Source organism: Oxyura jamaicensis, chromosome 2 (assembly GCF_011077185.1).
Source record: "Oxyura jamaicensis isolate SHBP4307 breed ruddy duck chromosome 2, BPBGC_Ojam_1.0, whole genome shotgun sequence".
NCBI classification, from domain to species: Eukaryota; Metazoa; Chordata; class Aves; order Anseriformes; family Anatidae; genus Oxyura; species Oxyura jamaicensis.
Window position 1 is genome coordinate 138,073,892 of NC_048894.1, and position 15,780 is coordinate 138,089,671.

General features: G+C 38.9%; 1 protein-coding gene across 1 annotated transcript; it reads right to left on the reverse strand.

Annotated features, from left to right (window-relative positions):
• Positions 1–47: 47 nt before the first annotated feature.
• SLC25A32 (solute carrier family 25 member 32) lies at positions 48–15,763 on the reverse strand. The gene is made up of 7 exons (XM_035317692.1): positions 15,541–15,763; positions 12,537–12,687; positions 11,351–11,436; positions 10,087–10,247; positions 3,999–4,112; positions 3,255–3,400; positions 48–2,125 (listed from the first exon to the last, which is right to left on the reverse strand). Exons 1-7 carry the CDS (start codon positions 15,722–15,724, stop codon positions 1,990–1,992), a joined length of 978 nt encoding a protein of 325 aa, XP_035173583.1. The 5' UTR covers positions 15,725–15,763; the 3' UTR covers positions 48–1,989.
• Positions 15,764–15,780: the final 17 nt, after the last annotated feature.

The window sequence follows — 15,780 nt, forward strand, 5'->3', positions numbered from 1 at the left end:
GATCACACGTATCCCGCTCTGAGTCTGCAACATGCTAATCCAGGGCAGTCACTGCACAACTTTTATTATTTTTGTATGGTTTATTCCTATGTCTTCACAATGTATTTTGAATCCTGAATACTAGAAAACGCAAACCCAAATAAAAAGCTTCCAAAGAGAGGCAAAAGAAGGTAGTAGCTGATAGGGCTCTATGCAGTAATTTGCAAGGTAAACTTCCAGTAAATTTGATGTTAAATGTACATGGAAGCTTTTATAATTAAACACACAAACAAAACAAAACAAATAACATAATGGTCACATGCCCTTTCAGATGAGATAGCTTAATGTATTATCAACAGTAGAAAGGATGGGATTAGAGAAGAAAAGGAGTAAATTATTTAAAAAGTTAAGCATACACAAAGTGTGATGTGGCAATATTATCAACAGAAACAAGCAACAGGACTGCTGAATTGAGATTCAAAATACTAAGCCGTTTCTGCACTTTCCCAAATATAAAAGATAAACCAATTCCCTAATTTTTGGTTCTGGTTAGTCTATTGTTAAACAGGAAACTTCTCTAAGAGATTATTCAAGTGCTTTGCTGAACAGTATTCTCTGTTCCTTATGAAACTTACTATTTCTCCCCACCTGTCAAATAACCTTTGCTAACTTATTTCCTCCTCAGTTAAGTGCTACTTTCTAGATACTTCTTCATGCATTCATAATAATAGCAGGAGGCAGATGCTATGCTCAGTAACGTACTTCCTTCATGAAGAATTGAAAAAGAAAAAAACAACACCTGGGTTTCCAAAAAGTACATATCCTTGACAGCAATTATTGCCAAAAAAGAAGCACTGTTATTCAAATTTACTGAGATGTACTGTAATTTTGCTTACTATTGTGTTAGCAATTGGTATATTCTTAGTAATTTCCTGAGACTAAATCAGAAGACATTAATGATTTTTAAGAAAGTCCTGTGCACAGTATTTTTAGACTACCTATGGATTTTTTCAAATAATATTATCCAAAATAAGTAGTCTTATTTGTTGTCAAAGTTGCTTGAAAACTGCATCACTATGGCATTACTAGGAAAAACCATATATATATATCTATATTTTAACTAAGCCTACTTTCAAATATTCATTTACTTAGTAATATTTGGTCAGATGCATCTGTGACAGAGATGGAACATCTTGGTCAGCGTGGGGAGCGAAGAGCAAGAAAACGAATGAAGTAAGTTGCCAGCGATGCACACAACAGACTTTGGTTTGGTACTGAAACAAGCCAACAACCACACTGCAAGTCTGTCTTGGTATGACTCAAGAACTGGATTTCAATTGGCAATTACTCAAAACCAGGAATGGACAGCTGACTGTTTTACAAAACAACTTTAGTTTCCAAACTGCACCCCATGGAGACAGCATTTTTGTGTTGGATGAGCGATGGAATGTGGAGCACTCCATAATCTAAAACCTGAGAGATAACAGAGATGGATTCAGAAGACAGTGCTGTAAACAAATACATACATACATATTTTCTCCATGAGACTCAGATAAAGATTTAAGGAAGTTCTGATGCATTCCAGAGTTGCTTTTATATGAAGTTTTCTGTAGTACAACCTGACCAACTGTTATTTTGTGACTTGTCAAAACAGATTAGTCCATTACTCCAGGCAGGCCAGGATGAATTGAATTGTTGCAGAGCTGCCTTCACCCAGTCACAAAGCTACTTCACAGTTGCAGACATCTGTTTCAAGCAGACACTGCTGATTCAGAGGAGAGGGAAATGCAACAAGGCAGGAACTCTCAGCAGAAGAGATGCGGGCAGGGTTTTAATATCTTCTGGTTCTTTCCTCAAAATATTAGATCAATTCAGAGTGACAAAATAGACTGCTGAAGTAAATCTCATGATCATTGTGATCATAATCCCAGATCATAAATATAAAAAAAATAAAGGATAGATTCCTTCTGAACACAAACTTAGATTCCTTCTGAACACAAACTTATACCTTTAATTATTTTCTTTTCTAAAACCAAGTAAAAAACCAGACACATTTTCATAAACTACAAAAGTAATGCAGCAAGCAGGAGTCACTCTGATCACATTGGGGATAATTCCTTTGTAAAATCCATGAATTCCTTCTTTCCTTTAAAGACACAGAAAAAAAATTACTTTTAATTAATATATTTTAATAGAAATCAGACATAAAACAAAGCCTGTTATTTTTCTCTTGCTCTCTCACTGAGGGAAATGTACTTCAGATTAGGAATAACAAATTCAGAATAATTTCTTACTAAAGTGTTTACAGAGTCAAAATGTATCAAATCTTAACCCTTCACTTTCCCTTCTGTTAGAAAGTTTTGAAGACTTCTAATTTCAGTTTCCTATTTCCTAGTTTCATATGGACCTAGGACACTCAGAGCGATGAGTAGTCAAAGCAGACCCTGGAAAGTGCTTGGGTGTGGTTTACACCACTCTTCTGATTTGTTGCATTTGTGTTTCATGAGTACTGTGGTGGGCTCAAAATGTCTGCACACATTCATGCTTTGTAAGAACTAGTAAGCCTTTCTGCAGCACTGAAGGGCACTGCACTGAGATATCAGAGCTATTTTCACTTAGAATTGGCTTCAGCTGAAATGGCTGCAGTGTCTCTGAGCCACAGGTGACTCTGGAACAACACAGCCTCACTCAAGCAGCACCTCTTAATACCCCAAGAGCTAGCTGACCCCATTCACCTCCCTCCCCAACCTAGAAATACTGTCCAAAGCAAGATCAACATTGGTTGCACACTGCAAAGGTGACTAGTCCTTGTAACTTCAGAGTTCTGTGTTAAAACTCCTACATGCCTTGTGGAGCGGAGGGAAGAGGGTTTGTGAGAAGATATGCATAGGTGTGAGGTAATAACAGCTCTCTAATGATCCTCCAGGAAGCCAGGCCGCAGGGTACTGCAGGGACATCAGTATGATCAGCCCTGGCTAGCTCACTTCCTCCTGCTATGAATTTGGATCAGCCACAACTCCCACCAGCCCAACTCTTTTGTCATATATGATGATCTAAAGCAGTTCAAATGAGACTTGTTGAAGAGTCCCCAAAGAACCAACTCAATAGTGTGTTTTTAAACCTTCTCTATTCCTTTGTCTGTAGAATCTAGCTATTAGTGGCACAGCCCACAGAATGGCTTCATACAGATAACCAGTCAGCATGGAAGCAAGTAAACATGGTGAATCTATAAGACTCACTTTCCAAGACGCAAGCTTTTAATGCTGCATGCCTACCTCCATGTCCTGCGGATCACATCAAACACACCAGAATATGTATTATGCTGATCTTGAAGACGAGCTCGTACAACTTGATAGGGATAAGTTGCTGACACAGCAAATATTTTGGACACAGCTGCCATCGTTATGTATTCTGCAGTGTTCTAAAAGCAAAAACAAATAAACAAACAAAAAAACACGCTTGCCTTAACTATAGTTTAAAATAGCTAATTTCCCAAAATCTTGTTTGATTTTAAAATTTTAAACTAAACGACAGATTTTTTTCCCTTTGCAATAAACTCATTTCAAAAACTGGAAATGTTACAGAGCATGCAGAGTGCTTTAGGTAATTCATTGTAAAATGCTTGTTGTGCTCTCTCATTCTTATCAAAGGAAACTCTTCTAGAAATCTTTCCGGTGTTCCAAAAGTAAAATACCTTTCCCCAGTTTGTACCTGACTAGTTTTAAAGGTAGGTGTTTAGGAAGACTTCCTATGATTCCACACAGAAAGACTGTTTTCAAAAAGCATTCCTCCCCCTAAAATTCTCAAACCACTTGCCAAAATAACCTGATTTCCCTACAGAAAAGCAGCAGCAACCAGTTGCTGATTCCTAAAGTGAAAAATAATATTTCCTTATATATTTTATATTTCAATTAATGCATCAATACATTGTAAACTTGACCGTTCTATAATCCAGATGAATGGAATAAATCTCCAATTGTTCACATGCCACAATGTATTTTTGTTCTCAATTATCTTACCAATTTCGTATCTGATACTCTGTTTCTATACTTATTGTATCTCAATTTCAAATCTTCATATGCCATGAATTGAAGTGCTCCATGTGAAGTTCCAAACAGACCAGGCACAAATCCCTAAAAAGGAATAAACCAAGGTTGAAAAGCAATCCACAAGAACCATACAACTTGAAAGAGTTCAGCTCACACACATGCATATATCCACCATTCCTTTAAAAATTGTGACTGCACAGCAGATGCTGTGTAGTAATTTTCAAAATCCACATTTTGTTGGTATTCATCGGGGTGGGCATTCGAAGTATAATGCATGTTACATTTCTTGAGATGACGTACAGGCTAAGACATCTAATGAGGAAGAAAAATAAAGCACATGGCCTAGGGACGCCACCTAACAGAGCACGAGGACAGGTCTCAAAAAGCTGCTAATGTGGATGAGGATTATAAAAATATGACCAAGCTGATTTGCAAATCAAACTGCCAGGGACTGGCAGTAAGCTGTTTAATTCCCACCTGAGACCAATAAGGCAATTACAGAAGCTGGGGTCTCAGGGAGGAAGGCTACTAGAAGAAGAGGTACAAAAACTCTTGTGATCAAGTCCTGGGGATAGATATGTACGTGTTTATATATATTTATATAACATAAATGTTTATATATATTAATCTATATTTACACACTTGAACAGCAGAAAGCTGAAGTGCACAGATGGAAAGGTAACTCATACAAGGTCTTACGGATGATGTACATTAAAAAAATTTAATTCATAATTCAGATATATAATTCAGATCATCGGTTCGAGTGCATTCCTCACCCTGCTCAGAGCGTATCCCAAAGCAACCCAGCAGAACAAACTGCAAGAATGAAGTCATAACAGAGCAGTCTATGAAATGTTGTCCAGCTGCAAGGGGCAGTAAGGGACAGTAGGAACTTAACATGGAAATTTACAAAAAAAATTCTCTTTCAAAAAAGCTGAAGTGAAAGAGGTAAACAGGTGTTTTCTGAAGCGTCTCTAGAAGAAAGAGAAGGCAGGAGTAGCTCAGTTGAAAATGAACTGACAGCTGCATGGGTTCTGAGAAGTTCTAATTCTCTTGTTAGAGAGTTGGTCACTTACACTGGAAAAATACAAATAAGTGGGGAATAATCATCCTGGCTGCAAATGACTTACAGGAGCCAAAAGCTTGCTGAAAACTGTTGCAAAGGGAAAATCTTAACAGAGTAAATTATCAAAATGTGGCTAAAAAGGACTCAAGGAACCAAAACTTCTCAAAAAATAATGGTATGGAACAGTTTTATCTTCTTTTCCATGAATACAGGAAAGACAGAGGAATGTAAAAAGATGTGTCCCGACAAAAAACTCTGTCTTAGACTAAACTGGAAGACCAAAATGTTGAATACAGACAGATCAATAAACTACTAAGAACCTGAAGCAGGAGAAGAGAAGGAATCCTGGTAGGAGCCTACTGAAATGTCTACTGCGTAACAGGACAAAAAGATAAATTAATTCACAAACTCCTAACTTTCAGGAAAAAAAAAAAAAGAAAAAAGAAAACAACAGTAGGCATAAACATCACAGTGAGCCTCTATTAACTCTCTGGAAGCTATGGATTTCTTAAATTCAAGATAATAGAGTCATCCAGAAAGTGATTTTTAGGACCTCTCTGTAATAAATGAGTATTAATTTCTTCTCACAGTAGAAAACAATGGTCATGAATTAATCATCAGTGACCATGAACTTATCAAGTAATTAGGGACTAGCTAAAGTCCCCAGTTCACAACCAGCAACCTAGAAAGAATAGTTCCCTAAATATGGACAAATGGAATGAAACCAAATGCCTCCATTTTGTCAACTGTGAGCATAACTGCGGAATTTTGTGGAGTTTGATGCTACAAGACACGGGAAAGGAGAACTTAGGTTTTCAGAAATCCTCAATCAGAAAGAAAATTAGGTAGTAATATAAAAAAGTAACAGGAGGAACAGACAAAAAAAGCATTACTGAAACTATCAAAGAAAAAGTTATCTGGGTCAGCAGAACCACGAACAGTACGAAATGCTGTAGTTGATAGCAGGGAAAATCTTCACTAACATATGCCCATTACTAGACAGTTAAAAAGTTATGAGACAGAAGAAACAATTGCTTTGAATTTGGAAAGAATTACAATGATGTATTTATATCATAGGAGAATGAGGTAACATTTTCCCCACTAACCAGAGAAGAATGTTAAACAACATTTAAGAGTGCTAAACTGTTAAATTTAAGCCAGCAGTTGGATAACTTGTACCCAAGAGTCCTAAAGTATCTACTGATGAGATTTGTAAATGAATGCCAGCACACTGCCAAGTCTTGTTGTGATGGGGAAAACTTCCAAACACTGAAGGACTTTTAGTGTTGAGCCAGTATTAAAAGATGCAATAAGGACAAGTGAGACAACTACCTGCCAACCAACCTCAGTATAATAAGAGCTGACGCAGGGTTCTATTAATCATAAAAAAGGAGGAATTCAAGTCCACGTGTTCGTAGGGAAAAGTGTTTCAAAGCAAAACTGATTTCTTCTCAGGAATGAAATATCTGTCTGAGGAAGTTTTGGAAAGATATTCCTACTCAATTTTCTTATTCTTGCAATTTCATGCAAATAACTTTCTTGCCATAAAACCTGATAAAATTTGACATTTACTTTTCATCTACAGTATGACTGTAAAGATATTTTTTTAAAATCATTTCTTTACAGACATCTTGTTACATTTTATATTCAAAACCTATCTTTAGGAGAGTTTTTCCATAAGAGATGAACAGGAACAATCTTTGCTCAATGAAGTCCTGCTTGAATTCTGTTTTGGAAGATTAGAATAATGGGCAAAATTAAATACGTAATTAGAGACGTAAACAGTAAAGTATCTAATACTGACCAATAAACAACGTGGAAAAAAGCATACTTTAAAGTTGTCTTAGAACAGCTACACACACAGAAGATCCAGGGTAGGAGAAAAGCATCCAGTTGGTTAGAATTTCAAATGTCACCACCAAGATGAAAAGAAATCTAGGCAAACATATACAGAGGAAAGCCTACGCTTCTTAGTAAAGCAGGGAACGAGGTTCATTTGGTGACGAGGTACTCACAACACTGCTTGAAGGGTCTGAGAGCTCATGCCAGAACAGCCTCTGGTATGTTTTGAGAGAATGTAGCAGATTCCCCTTGCAATCTGTGTAGCACCATCTTCATGTGGGAGCTCAGCATGCCCATGCCAGCAGTACCGGAATGCCCTGCTCTGCCAACTTGTGCAGAAAGACACTGGAAGGATGCCACTATGCATCTCGATTCCTTCAAGGCAAAGACTGATACCATCTTTCCTGTGAAAGTTACTTCTTCCCTCTCTCTCCGTCTAGAGCCTGGGGCTACGCTTAAAGTCAAGACGATCAAATCCCAGTGGATTTTGCAATATGGGAAAACAAAGAAATAGAAAGTCACTTAGCTTATAAACTTCACATTCGCAAGGAGGAAAAGAGCATTAGCAAAAACCATAGCAAATAAAGAGAGCTAAATGTCTTAAGACATTAATGGACTGGAAAAAATTATTTATCCTCAGATTACAGAAACTTGCCTACCAAAGGTGAAACTGTTGAATGGAAGTGTCCAGGGTGATTGTAAAATATATTTTCACTTGGTAATGAGCATGTAGCACTACTAGGATTTTTTGCTGTTGTTAGCATACTGCACTATTATTCTCAGTCTTGATGACTCTACATTTTTTAAATCTCCTTAAACTTTCCACATTTCCCATTTATATTACTGCTATCCATTAAGCATTGCTCTAATTGCTGCCTCTACATCATCACTGAAAGAGAATGAAACTGAAAATACAAACACAGTATCACAGAGGCCAAGAAGAATGTTAGTTACATTCTTGATTGACATTTTTTTATTCAGCCACTCTACACCAGACAGCTAACAATTTCTCAAGAGCTCAGAGATATTGTATATTTTTTCCTGAAGTGCAAACTCCTACAGTCTTAAGTTTGTTCTAAAATGTTTGTTTTCTCCTGCCTCAGACTTAAAGAGAAACATACAGTACTTTACATGGTGATGGTTGCATGACATTCAACTTCATTAGGCAAAATCATTTTCAGAGCTCAGATCTCCAACAGATCTCCTGAGCATCTTCAAATTGCATGACCCCAGGGTGGCTGGTTTTTTTTCAGCTTGGAGCACAGCGGAGCAGCTCCGACCCCGGTCATCTGGGGGTCTGAAGTCAAAGGACAAAGCCGATGGATGGAGGGTGGGGAAGATCACTGACTAGATGATTACTGGGATGACAGGAGAAAGAAAGGCTCCTACTTCTTTTTTTAAATGCAGGCCAAGTTCAAGCAGCACAAATTATCAGGGACCCAACTTCTGATGATCTACAGTTTAATAAACTAACAGTACCCAACAGACAGCTTTGATCCTTACTAGAAAGACTGGTGCATCCTAACATTACCAGGCTTGTGCCACAAAGGACTAAAAAGAATTGCTCAGAACATCAACAGCATCTTGTGCAACAGAGAGCACGATATGGAATTGCTTGGAGAACAACACCATTCTTTGGAAAGCTAATCTCAAATGCATCAGAATGAAACAACTTCCAGATTTTATTTCCAACTTGCAGTGATATTTTTCCTATCTGCTCTACGGAACTCTTTCTGAAATTAAGGTTATGAGGAAAAAGACATTCATCTGCATTACAACTCCTGCAACACAGGGTGACTGATAAAACTTCAACTCTTGAGTTTTAAACCAAGCAAGGAGGAGAAAAAAAGCGAATCCCCTTCCAAAAGCAGAAAATGGAAGAAGGCTACAACACGACCAAGTCAAAAAGCCACCTGAAGATGTGCCTTCTTCCCAGTACAGAAAAGTTTGAGAGAATCCTGATGTTAAATGGAAGTCGATCAGTGTGAATGGTTATATAGGTCAATCAGGACCTATCTAGGTTACCTTCTTTTCAGAACAGCTAATTAAGCAGGTAATTTGCTCCTTCAAAGGAATTACCTGGTTTAACTACCCACTTGCAGATTACTGTTACAAAAAAGGGTCTAGTGCTAAAAGTAACACGTACTACATGCATGAAAAATCTGAAAAGGAACTCAATAGAAAGAAATCCTAACAGAAGAAATACATTAAAACTTATCTACGTGAAAAAGAGGAGACATCCAGGCAGGCAAATCAGAAATCCTGACAATTTCAACTTAGGAATGGGTGTTTTGTTCCTGGTGTCAGAATTTGGTATTCATCATATGTGGCATACTAGTCTTTAGCATAAAGGACTGTATTTTAACTGCTAATAAACAAAGTAAATGTTCAGTAATCAGGACAATTCCTAAGAGATAGTGTTCTTGTGCTATAGCATTACTTGCATGAGAAGAGCCAGACTGGACTAAAATAGGTTTCTTCACACCTTCCAGGCACTGATGAACACATCTTGATGTCATGGCCTGAAGGAAGGGGGAGGTAAAAAGTCCAAATCCAGTTGCCATCTGTTTCCCTAAATTAAGTGGAACAAGAACCCCACACATATGCAGACCATTTTTAGAAGTCTGTAAATTTTATGCATCTAGGGATGACAGATTACAGACCTGAATAACTAGGGGGCAAACGAGCACTGGTGAAACCATCCATTGTAGAAGAAAAAATTAGCAAGTACTTTAGTCATATATGTTGCACAAGATGTCAGGCAGGGATAAGAGATGAAATGGAAAAAGTCACTAGCAGCAATATAGATTACACTATTGCTGCCCTCTTATCCAAATCCTAGTTTGAGGGAGACTCAAAAAATTAAAAAATAGCTTGTAGTTTACTCTCATTTTAGTATTTTCAGAAGATGGCTTAGACACAAAGCTTACACTTCAGTAATTCCCTACATTTCAATATTGTAATAAGTTTAAGCTTTTTTGCTTGATCTTTGCTTTGACTCACAGAATAAAAATAAACTAATACAAAAAAAAAAAAAAAAGACACGCAAGTTGGGCTTTTTTTTTTTTTTTTGTAGCCAAGCATTTGAAGCCTCACAGTGCTATTGAGGGGTGTCAGCCAATCCTGGAGTTTTTCCTTCAATTTTGTTACCTTGTACAAGCCACGTATGCCCTCTGTCTTGTATATCTTTATAAGAGCATCAGACATTCCTCTGTATTGCCGCTTTGATGGATCAACACCAGCATCATATTGTAATACAAGTCGTGTCTTCGTTACCCATATCGGGTTCGTAATACAGAGAGTCATGGCTCCTGCAAACAGATGGAAGTTAGACTGATTGTCAAGCCCATGCCAAAGCTGGTCCCAGTTCATTCAGTTCAGTGTAACACAGGCTTCTACAATGACTCTTGTCCTGCGAGAGTACTCATATTACTTGAAAGAGGCAAAGTTTAGGAACACTGCTGTTCTCTCTTTCTGCCTTTAAAGCTCAAAACTAAGTCCAACCTACTCCTGCTGTGGCTGCATCTATAGAGCATCCAGCTTTATGCACATTCACAGCACATCCCTTCTTTCCCTCACCATTCCACACACAGTAGTGCAATCTGTAGTAGACAGGAAACATAAGTATTTTCATAACGTACTCTTAATTACCTCAGTTAGTCTCCAGGCATACAATTATTCAAAATTCAGTGGACACCTCAGTCATGGGAAATTGACTTAATATTGACAGGTTAACACAAGCAACCTGGTGTAGTTTTAAGGCAGTTGTAAAGTGACATTACTTTTTTTTTTTTTTCCTGCATCAAATGATACGTGTTGTATTTCAACAATAAGCCAATGCTACAACATCCTAATAAAATCTTCTCAACTGCCTAGATTAAGTAGTACATAGAAGCATGTACAAGAAAGTAAGTCAGAAACAATGTATTAAAAGTCATGATGGTTAAAGCTGTACTTTGACTTTGGAAGTAGTTTTAAAGAAAACCTGGACCTTAGGTAATGATTTTCAAAGACCTATGACCAAATCATTTATTTTATTAACTTCAACAGGCCTACTCTTTTCCAGGTCTAAGCATTTAATGTTTAATGAGTTAACAAGCTAGTAACAGCTGATTTATACAGCAATGTTTTGGGACTCGATATAGTACTAAATACACAAAAAGCACTTATATATAATGAAAACAAGGTCAGAAGGCATTTTACCAACTGCCACTACTGAGCAAAACTGAAAGGACCACAGTTAATTATCCATTTATTTCAGACATCACTAATTTATTCACAGACAATAAGTGATTGCATTTGGACTCAAACACACTTGCCACCTGTAAGAAAAAATAGCATTGACACAGAAAGGCAAAGAGCAGCATATGGACAAGCTAGAAGAGAACAATAATCTTCTTTGTATTTAACTCACCAGCCTCTGCAGCTGACACTAGGTGTTCAGTTGCACTGAGACTTTCCAGCTTCCCTTCCTTCTTGTAAGCTTTGATGGCATTATAACTGGAAAATGTGTAATATATTTTGGTAAAGGTAAAAGCAAACCTGTATCACTTTAAAAAAAACAAACAAACAAACCCACCACCCCATTCTCATTTAGCACCACGGAAAACATTAGCTGCTACATAACCTTTGAAAAGATTTCTAAGCAAACTATCATTGTTTGCTTGATTAATTGATTTCTGAACAGTTAACTCTTCCAAGTCAACTATGGTGATATATACTTAAATTGATCAGGGACTACTGTCAGTATCAACAGGACTACATCCTGAAACAGCAATCTATCTCGAAAATTTATTTCTAAAAGAAACCCACCAGACAGCCTACTTTTGATTAAAAGTAACAGTGGTAGTTATCCTTTTTCTGTTTTCACTGAGCTTTCATCTCTTGATCCAGTTTCCAGTGTTTGTGGTTTTAAAAGTGTCACTAGGAGGTGAACAGTCGATAGGAGCTCACAGCGAAGCTTGAGGACTAAAGTCCAACAAAAGCATAATCCAGACAACTGGCAAGTGAGCTTTGCTAAAGCATACCAAATAACCATTCTCAAAAATGTTTCAGTTAACAGGGAATAGCAGTAAATCAGGTCAGTTACAGAGCTAATACAATAGAACATATAGAATATTTAAAAATAGCCTTTATAAGCAAAGGACATTAACAAAAATAATGAAAAAACTGTCAGCAGAATTATTAAAAATCAGTTAAATATTTAGCTTTAGTAGGAAACTTTATCATGTCCTTTACTTCTTAACATGCCAGTTTAGGTTCTTATTTTCCATGAGGCTTTAAGTACAGTTTATTTGTGCTTTTAGAGGACTCTTCACCATGTGATGTCACCATCTCTCAAGTTCCTCAGTGTTTTCACAGCACCAAGGGGAATGCACTGTACTTGACAAAGTAACAGGCCTCTGACTCAAACTGCTTACGTTCTGAAACAGCAAACCATAATGATGGGTAACAGACCTGAACGTACTAAAAGAATCGCACATTTATAAGCCATTTAGCACCTTTTTTATATACCCTTTTTTATATACCCTCCCATATATACCCTTTATATATGAACGTTAAATTGCACAGGATCTGACACATTTTACAGTTCCACTTACAAGAAAAAGTAAAGTCCCCAGGAAGCCCCTGCTCCCAGCATGTTGGGAGTTACCCCTTGGTATAAGCCTCGTAGTCCTTCATGCTTCCAGACAGTGGTCATGCAGTGGAGAATCCCGTTGTATTTTGGCCTCAGCTCCAATCCATCACTCACTGTGAAAGAAAGAAATTGCAGTGAAAAAACATTGCAGGAAGCATGAAGTTCAGCTGTGTAAAAGCTACTCCAGCAGCACACAGCCTCCAAACAAAGCTGCAAGTGAACATGAAAGCCTAACTATCAGCTGTATTTTAAAAGTATGCAGAAGTTGGGATGTACAACTTCAATAAATCTAGACTTAAAGAACTTTAAAAAATAATATAAAAAAAAAACTTTTAAGCTCTGCAAGAAGAAAGTTTCCATCAATCTGACGAGACTAACTGCACTAATGTGCATTTTTGGTGAGCAGAAATTCTTTGCATCCTTTATTTTTAGCACCCCAAGGATTTTACATCATATTTCAAGTGATATGTGTGGGCTCTTTGACAACAGGTTTCTGCAAGGAGTTTGGTAACCCCCCGTATAAGAGTTTGTAACTTAAATCTTTTTCTTTTGAATGTTCTACGTAGACCTGAGTATTTTCAGTAAGTCACGTCTTATTGATTCCAAAGTCAGTTTTTACCAGAACTCTCACAGGTTATTTCCATCATCAGTTCTCATGTTCTACTTCTTTCCTCACTGAATTGATTGAAAACACCTAATGTGCACGCTATCACCCAATAATCAAACAGCTGTTTGTTCAAATATTCAGAAAATGTCACTGTCAACAAGACAAAGAATGCCCAAGTCTTTCTTGATAGGTTCATTTTAGAGCACAGGTTTCATACAACTTTGTTTCTGTCCGTTGTTTCTGTCATAACAGCAAGACAGTTTGTTGGTTACTGACAACGACCTGAATTATTCTAGGATGCCAGTACAGCAGGCACTTCCATTCTTCGTACAGACAGAAGTTAGACTGAAACTTTACGTATGGTTAATCATGAAGTTTCACAGCCAGCGCATTTTCCGTATCCCCACCAGGACACGATGGCAATCATTAATTTCAGATGTTTTCTCTTCAGTGCCATATTCATTATTCATTCTCCTTTGAACTTTGTGTACAGTGCTGTATGTTGTGACAGACTTCAGAACTAAGGATAAAATGCTTTTTTTTCCTGAGTATATTGTGACAAGTCCTCTACATCTTAACAACCACTCAAAACTAGAACATAAATTAAATGTCTCTTTTCCCCCTGCTGAATGAGCACTGCCAGACCTTTTCATTTTTATTTTTTTACTATGCTGACATTAAATCAGTTTTATAAACACATTAAACAAGGTGGAAAATCAGAGCCATGAATGCAAGTCTGTCTGTCAATGATGCTACCAAAGATCTTTATAGCATTGATTTCTGATCTCAGCTTTTACTTCCTGGTTGAAAACAAAGTATGGGGATCATCATTTTCAAACCAAACAAACACGTGAAACAATCCCTTTCTCTCTGTACCATCTGACTGAAAAGCTAGCTGGGGCTAAAGCAGAGTAAGGTTAACACTGGAGTACCAACAAATACCTCATGTCTTGTTCAAAAACTTCTCAGTGTGGCCTCCATCAATGGAAGGATAGTGCTGTGGACCACTCACAGGCAGCAGGGAGGTAGAGCTTACATCCTGAAACAACATCTGAACTCAAAGCCTGTCACCTTGTCATTCTCTCCTGTGCCACAGGGTGCAATAGCTGGGTATCATGAACCAACACAAGAGCTACGCTGTTAAAACGCGGACTTCAGACCTCAATGACTTGGAACAAACTTTTTTGGGAGGAAAAAAGCCATCTGTCTTAGTGAGTCCAAGCAAAACCTAGCAGATGGAAATCAGGAATAAAACTGAAACCATCGTTTAAAAGCATAAAGTAATTCTGGTTGGAAGGGGCCTCCAGAGGTCATCTAATACAATCCCCTGCTCAAAACACACCTCATTAGATCAGGCTAATCAGGGACATGTCCAGTCAGTTTTAGAATATTTCCAAAGTTGAAAAGATTACAGCCTCTGGACAACCTCTTCTAGTATTTGGCTACTTTAATAGTTAAAAAAAGAGTTTTTCTTAGTAGCTAACCGGAATTTTCTATGTTCCGGCTTGTGCCTGTTCCCTCTAGCCATATCACTTACTCCAAGAAGAACCTGGCTTCACCTTTTCCATGCCTTCCAACGACAGACTGCAATAATGCCTCCCTTCAGCCTTCTCTCCTGAAGCCTGACCAGCTCGATGAGCCCAGTGGGTTCCTTCCAACCTGGGATATTCTACTCTATGCTCCCACATGTCCTCCCGTGCCATGCACTCAGCACCTTGTCCAGCCTGGTGGCCTCCCCTGGCATCACTCCAGCACGCCAGTGTTGTTCCTGTACTGGTGCACCCCAGACTGGACACGGTGCTTCAGGTGTCCGACAGGCCTTACGAGTACCCAACAGAGAGGGGATCGCTTCTGTTGGCTGCGCTCTCCTAACGCAGCCCAGGATGGGACCGCGCTGTCAGACAGGAGAGACTTTTTAAATCCAACTTGGCAAAAAGTCTGCTGAAAAATGTAATGCATCAGGTTTTGTAAGACTTCTGTTCAATAGTTCAGAATTTATTTTGGAAACCCACTTACCCATTTAAGACATCAACCCAAAATACAACAAAACCTCTATAAAAGAGAATAAGATGCAAGGGTAAAATGCTTCTTATATTAACAACAAAGCCAACAGGAAGACGCTGACCGGTTTCCCTACGGAACACCAAAGAAGCTAGGGCTCTCCGCAAAACAACACCCCTATTGTTAACAGCCAGCCCCACAATACAACCGTTGTTGTTTCGACTGTTGTAAACCTCCTGCACGAAGGCGAACTTTGAACGTTGGGGGCAGACAGCCCACCCCCCTGCGGCCTCCGCGTGCCCCCCACCCCAGCAGCCCCCTGCCACCTCCCTGCCGCCCCCTGCCCCCCCGTCCCCACCTGCGAAGCGGATCTTCACCAGGTCCAGCGGGTGCAGCACCAGCGTGGACACGACGCCGCCGCTCAGCCCGGCCGCCAGGCTCTCCAGCTGCACGTGGCGCAGCAGGGACCGCACGGAGCGCACCGGCACCCCCGGCGGGCCCCCGGCGGTCGCGGGGCCCTGGGCGCCCGGCGCCGCGCTCATCGCCCCCCGCAGCAGCAGCAGCAGCAGCAGCAGAGGCGGCGGTGCCGGTACCGGTA

Bases quoted from the DNA above. Each gene is read 5' to 3' on its own strand.
- SLC25A32 (XM_035317692.1), bottom strand. From the start codon at position 15,724: ATGAGCGCGGCGCCGGGCGCCCAGGGCCCCGCGACCGCCGGGGGCCCG. The intron at 11,437-12,536 runs GTAAGTGGAACT...CACATTTTCCAG, and splicing joins TGGGGACTTTACTTTTTCTT to TTATAATGCCATCAAAGCTT. The intron at 4,113-10,086 runs GTAACAAAATTG...ATTCCTTTTTAG, and splicing joins GCATACGTGGCTTGTACAAG to GGATTTGTGCCTGGTCTGTT.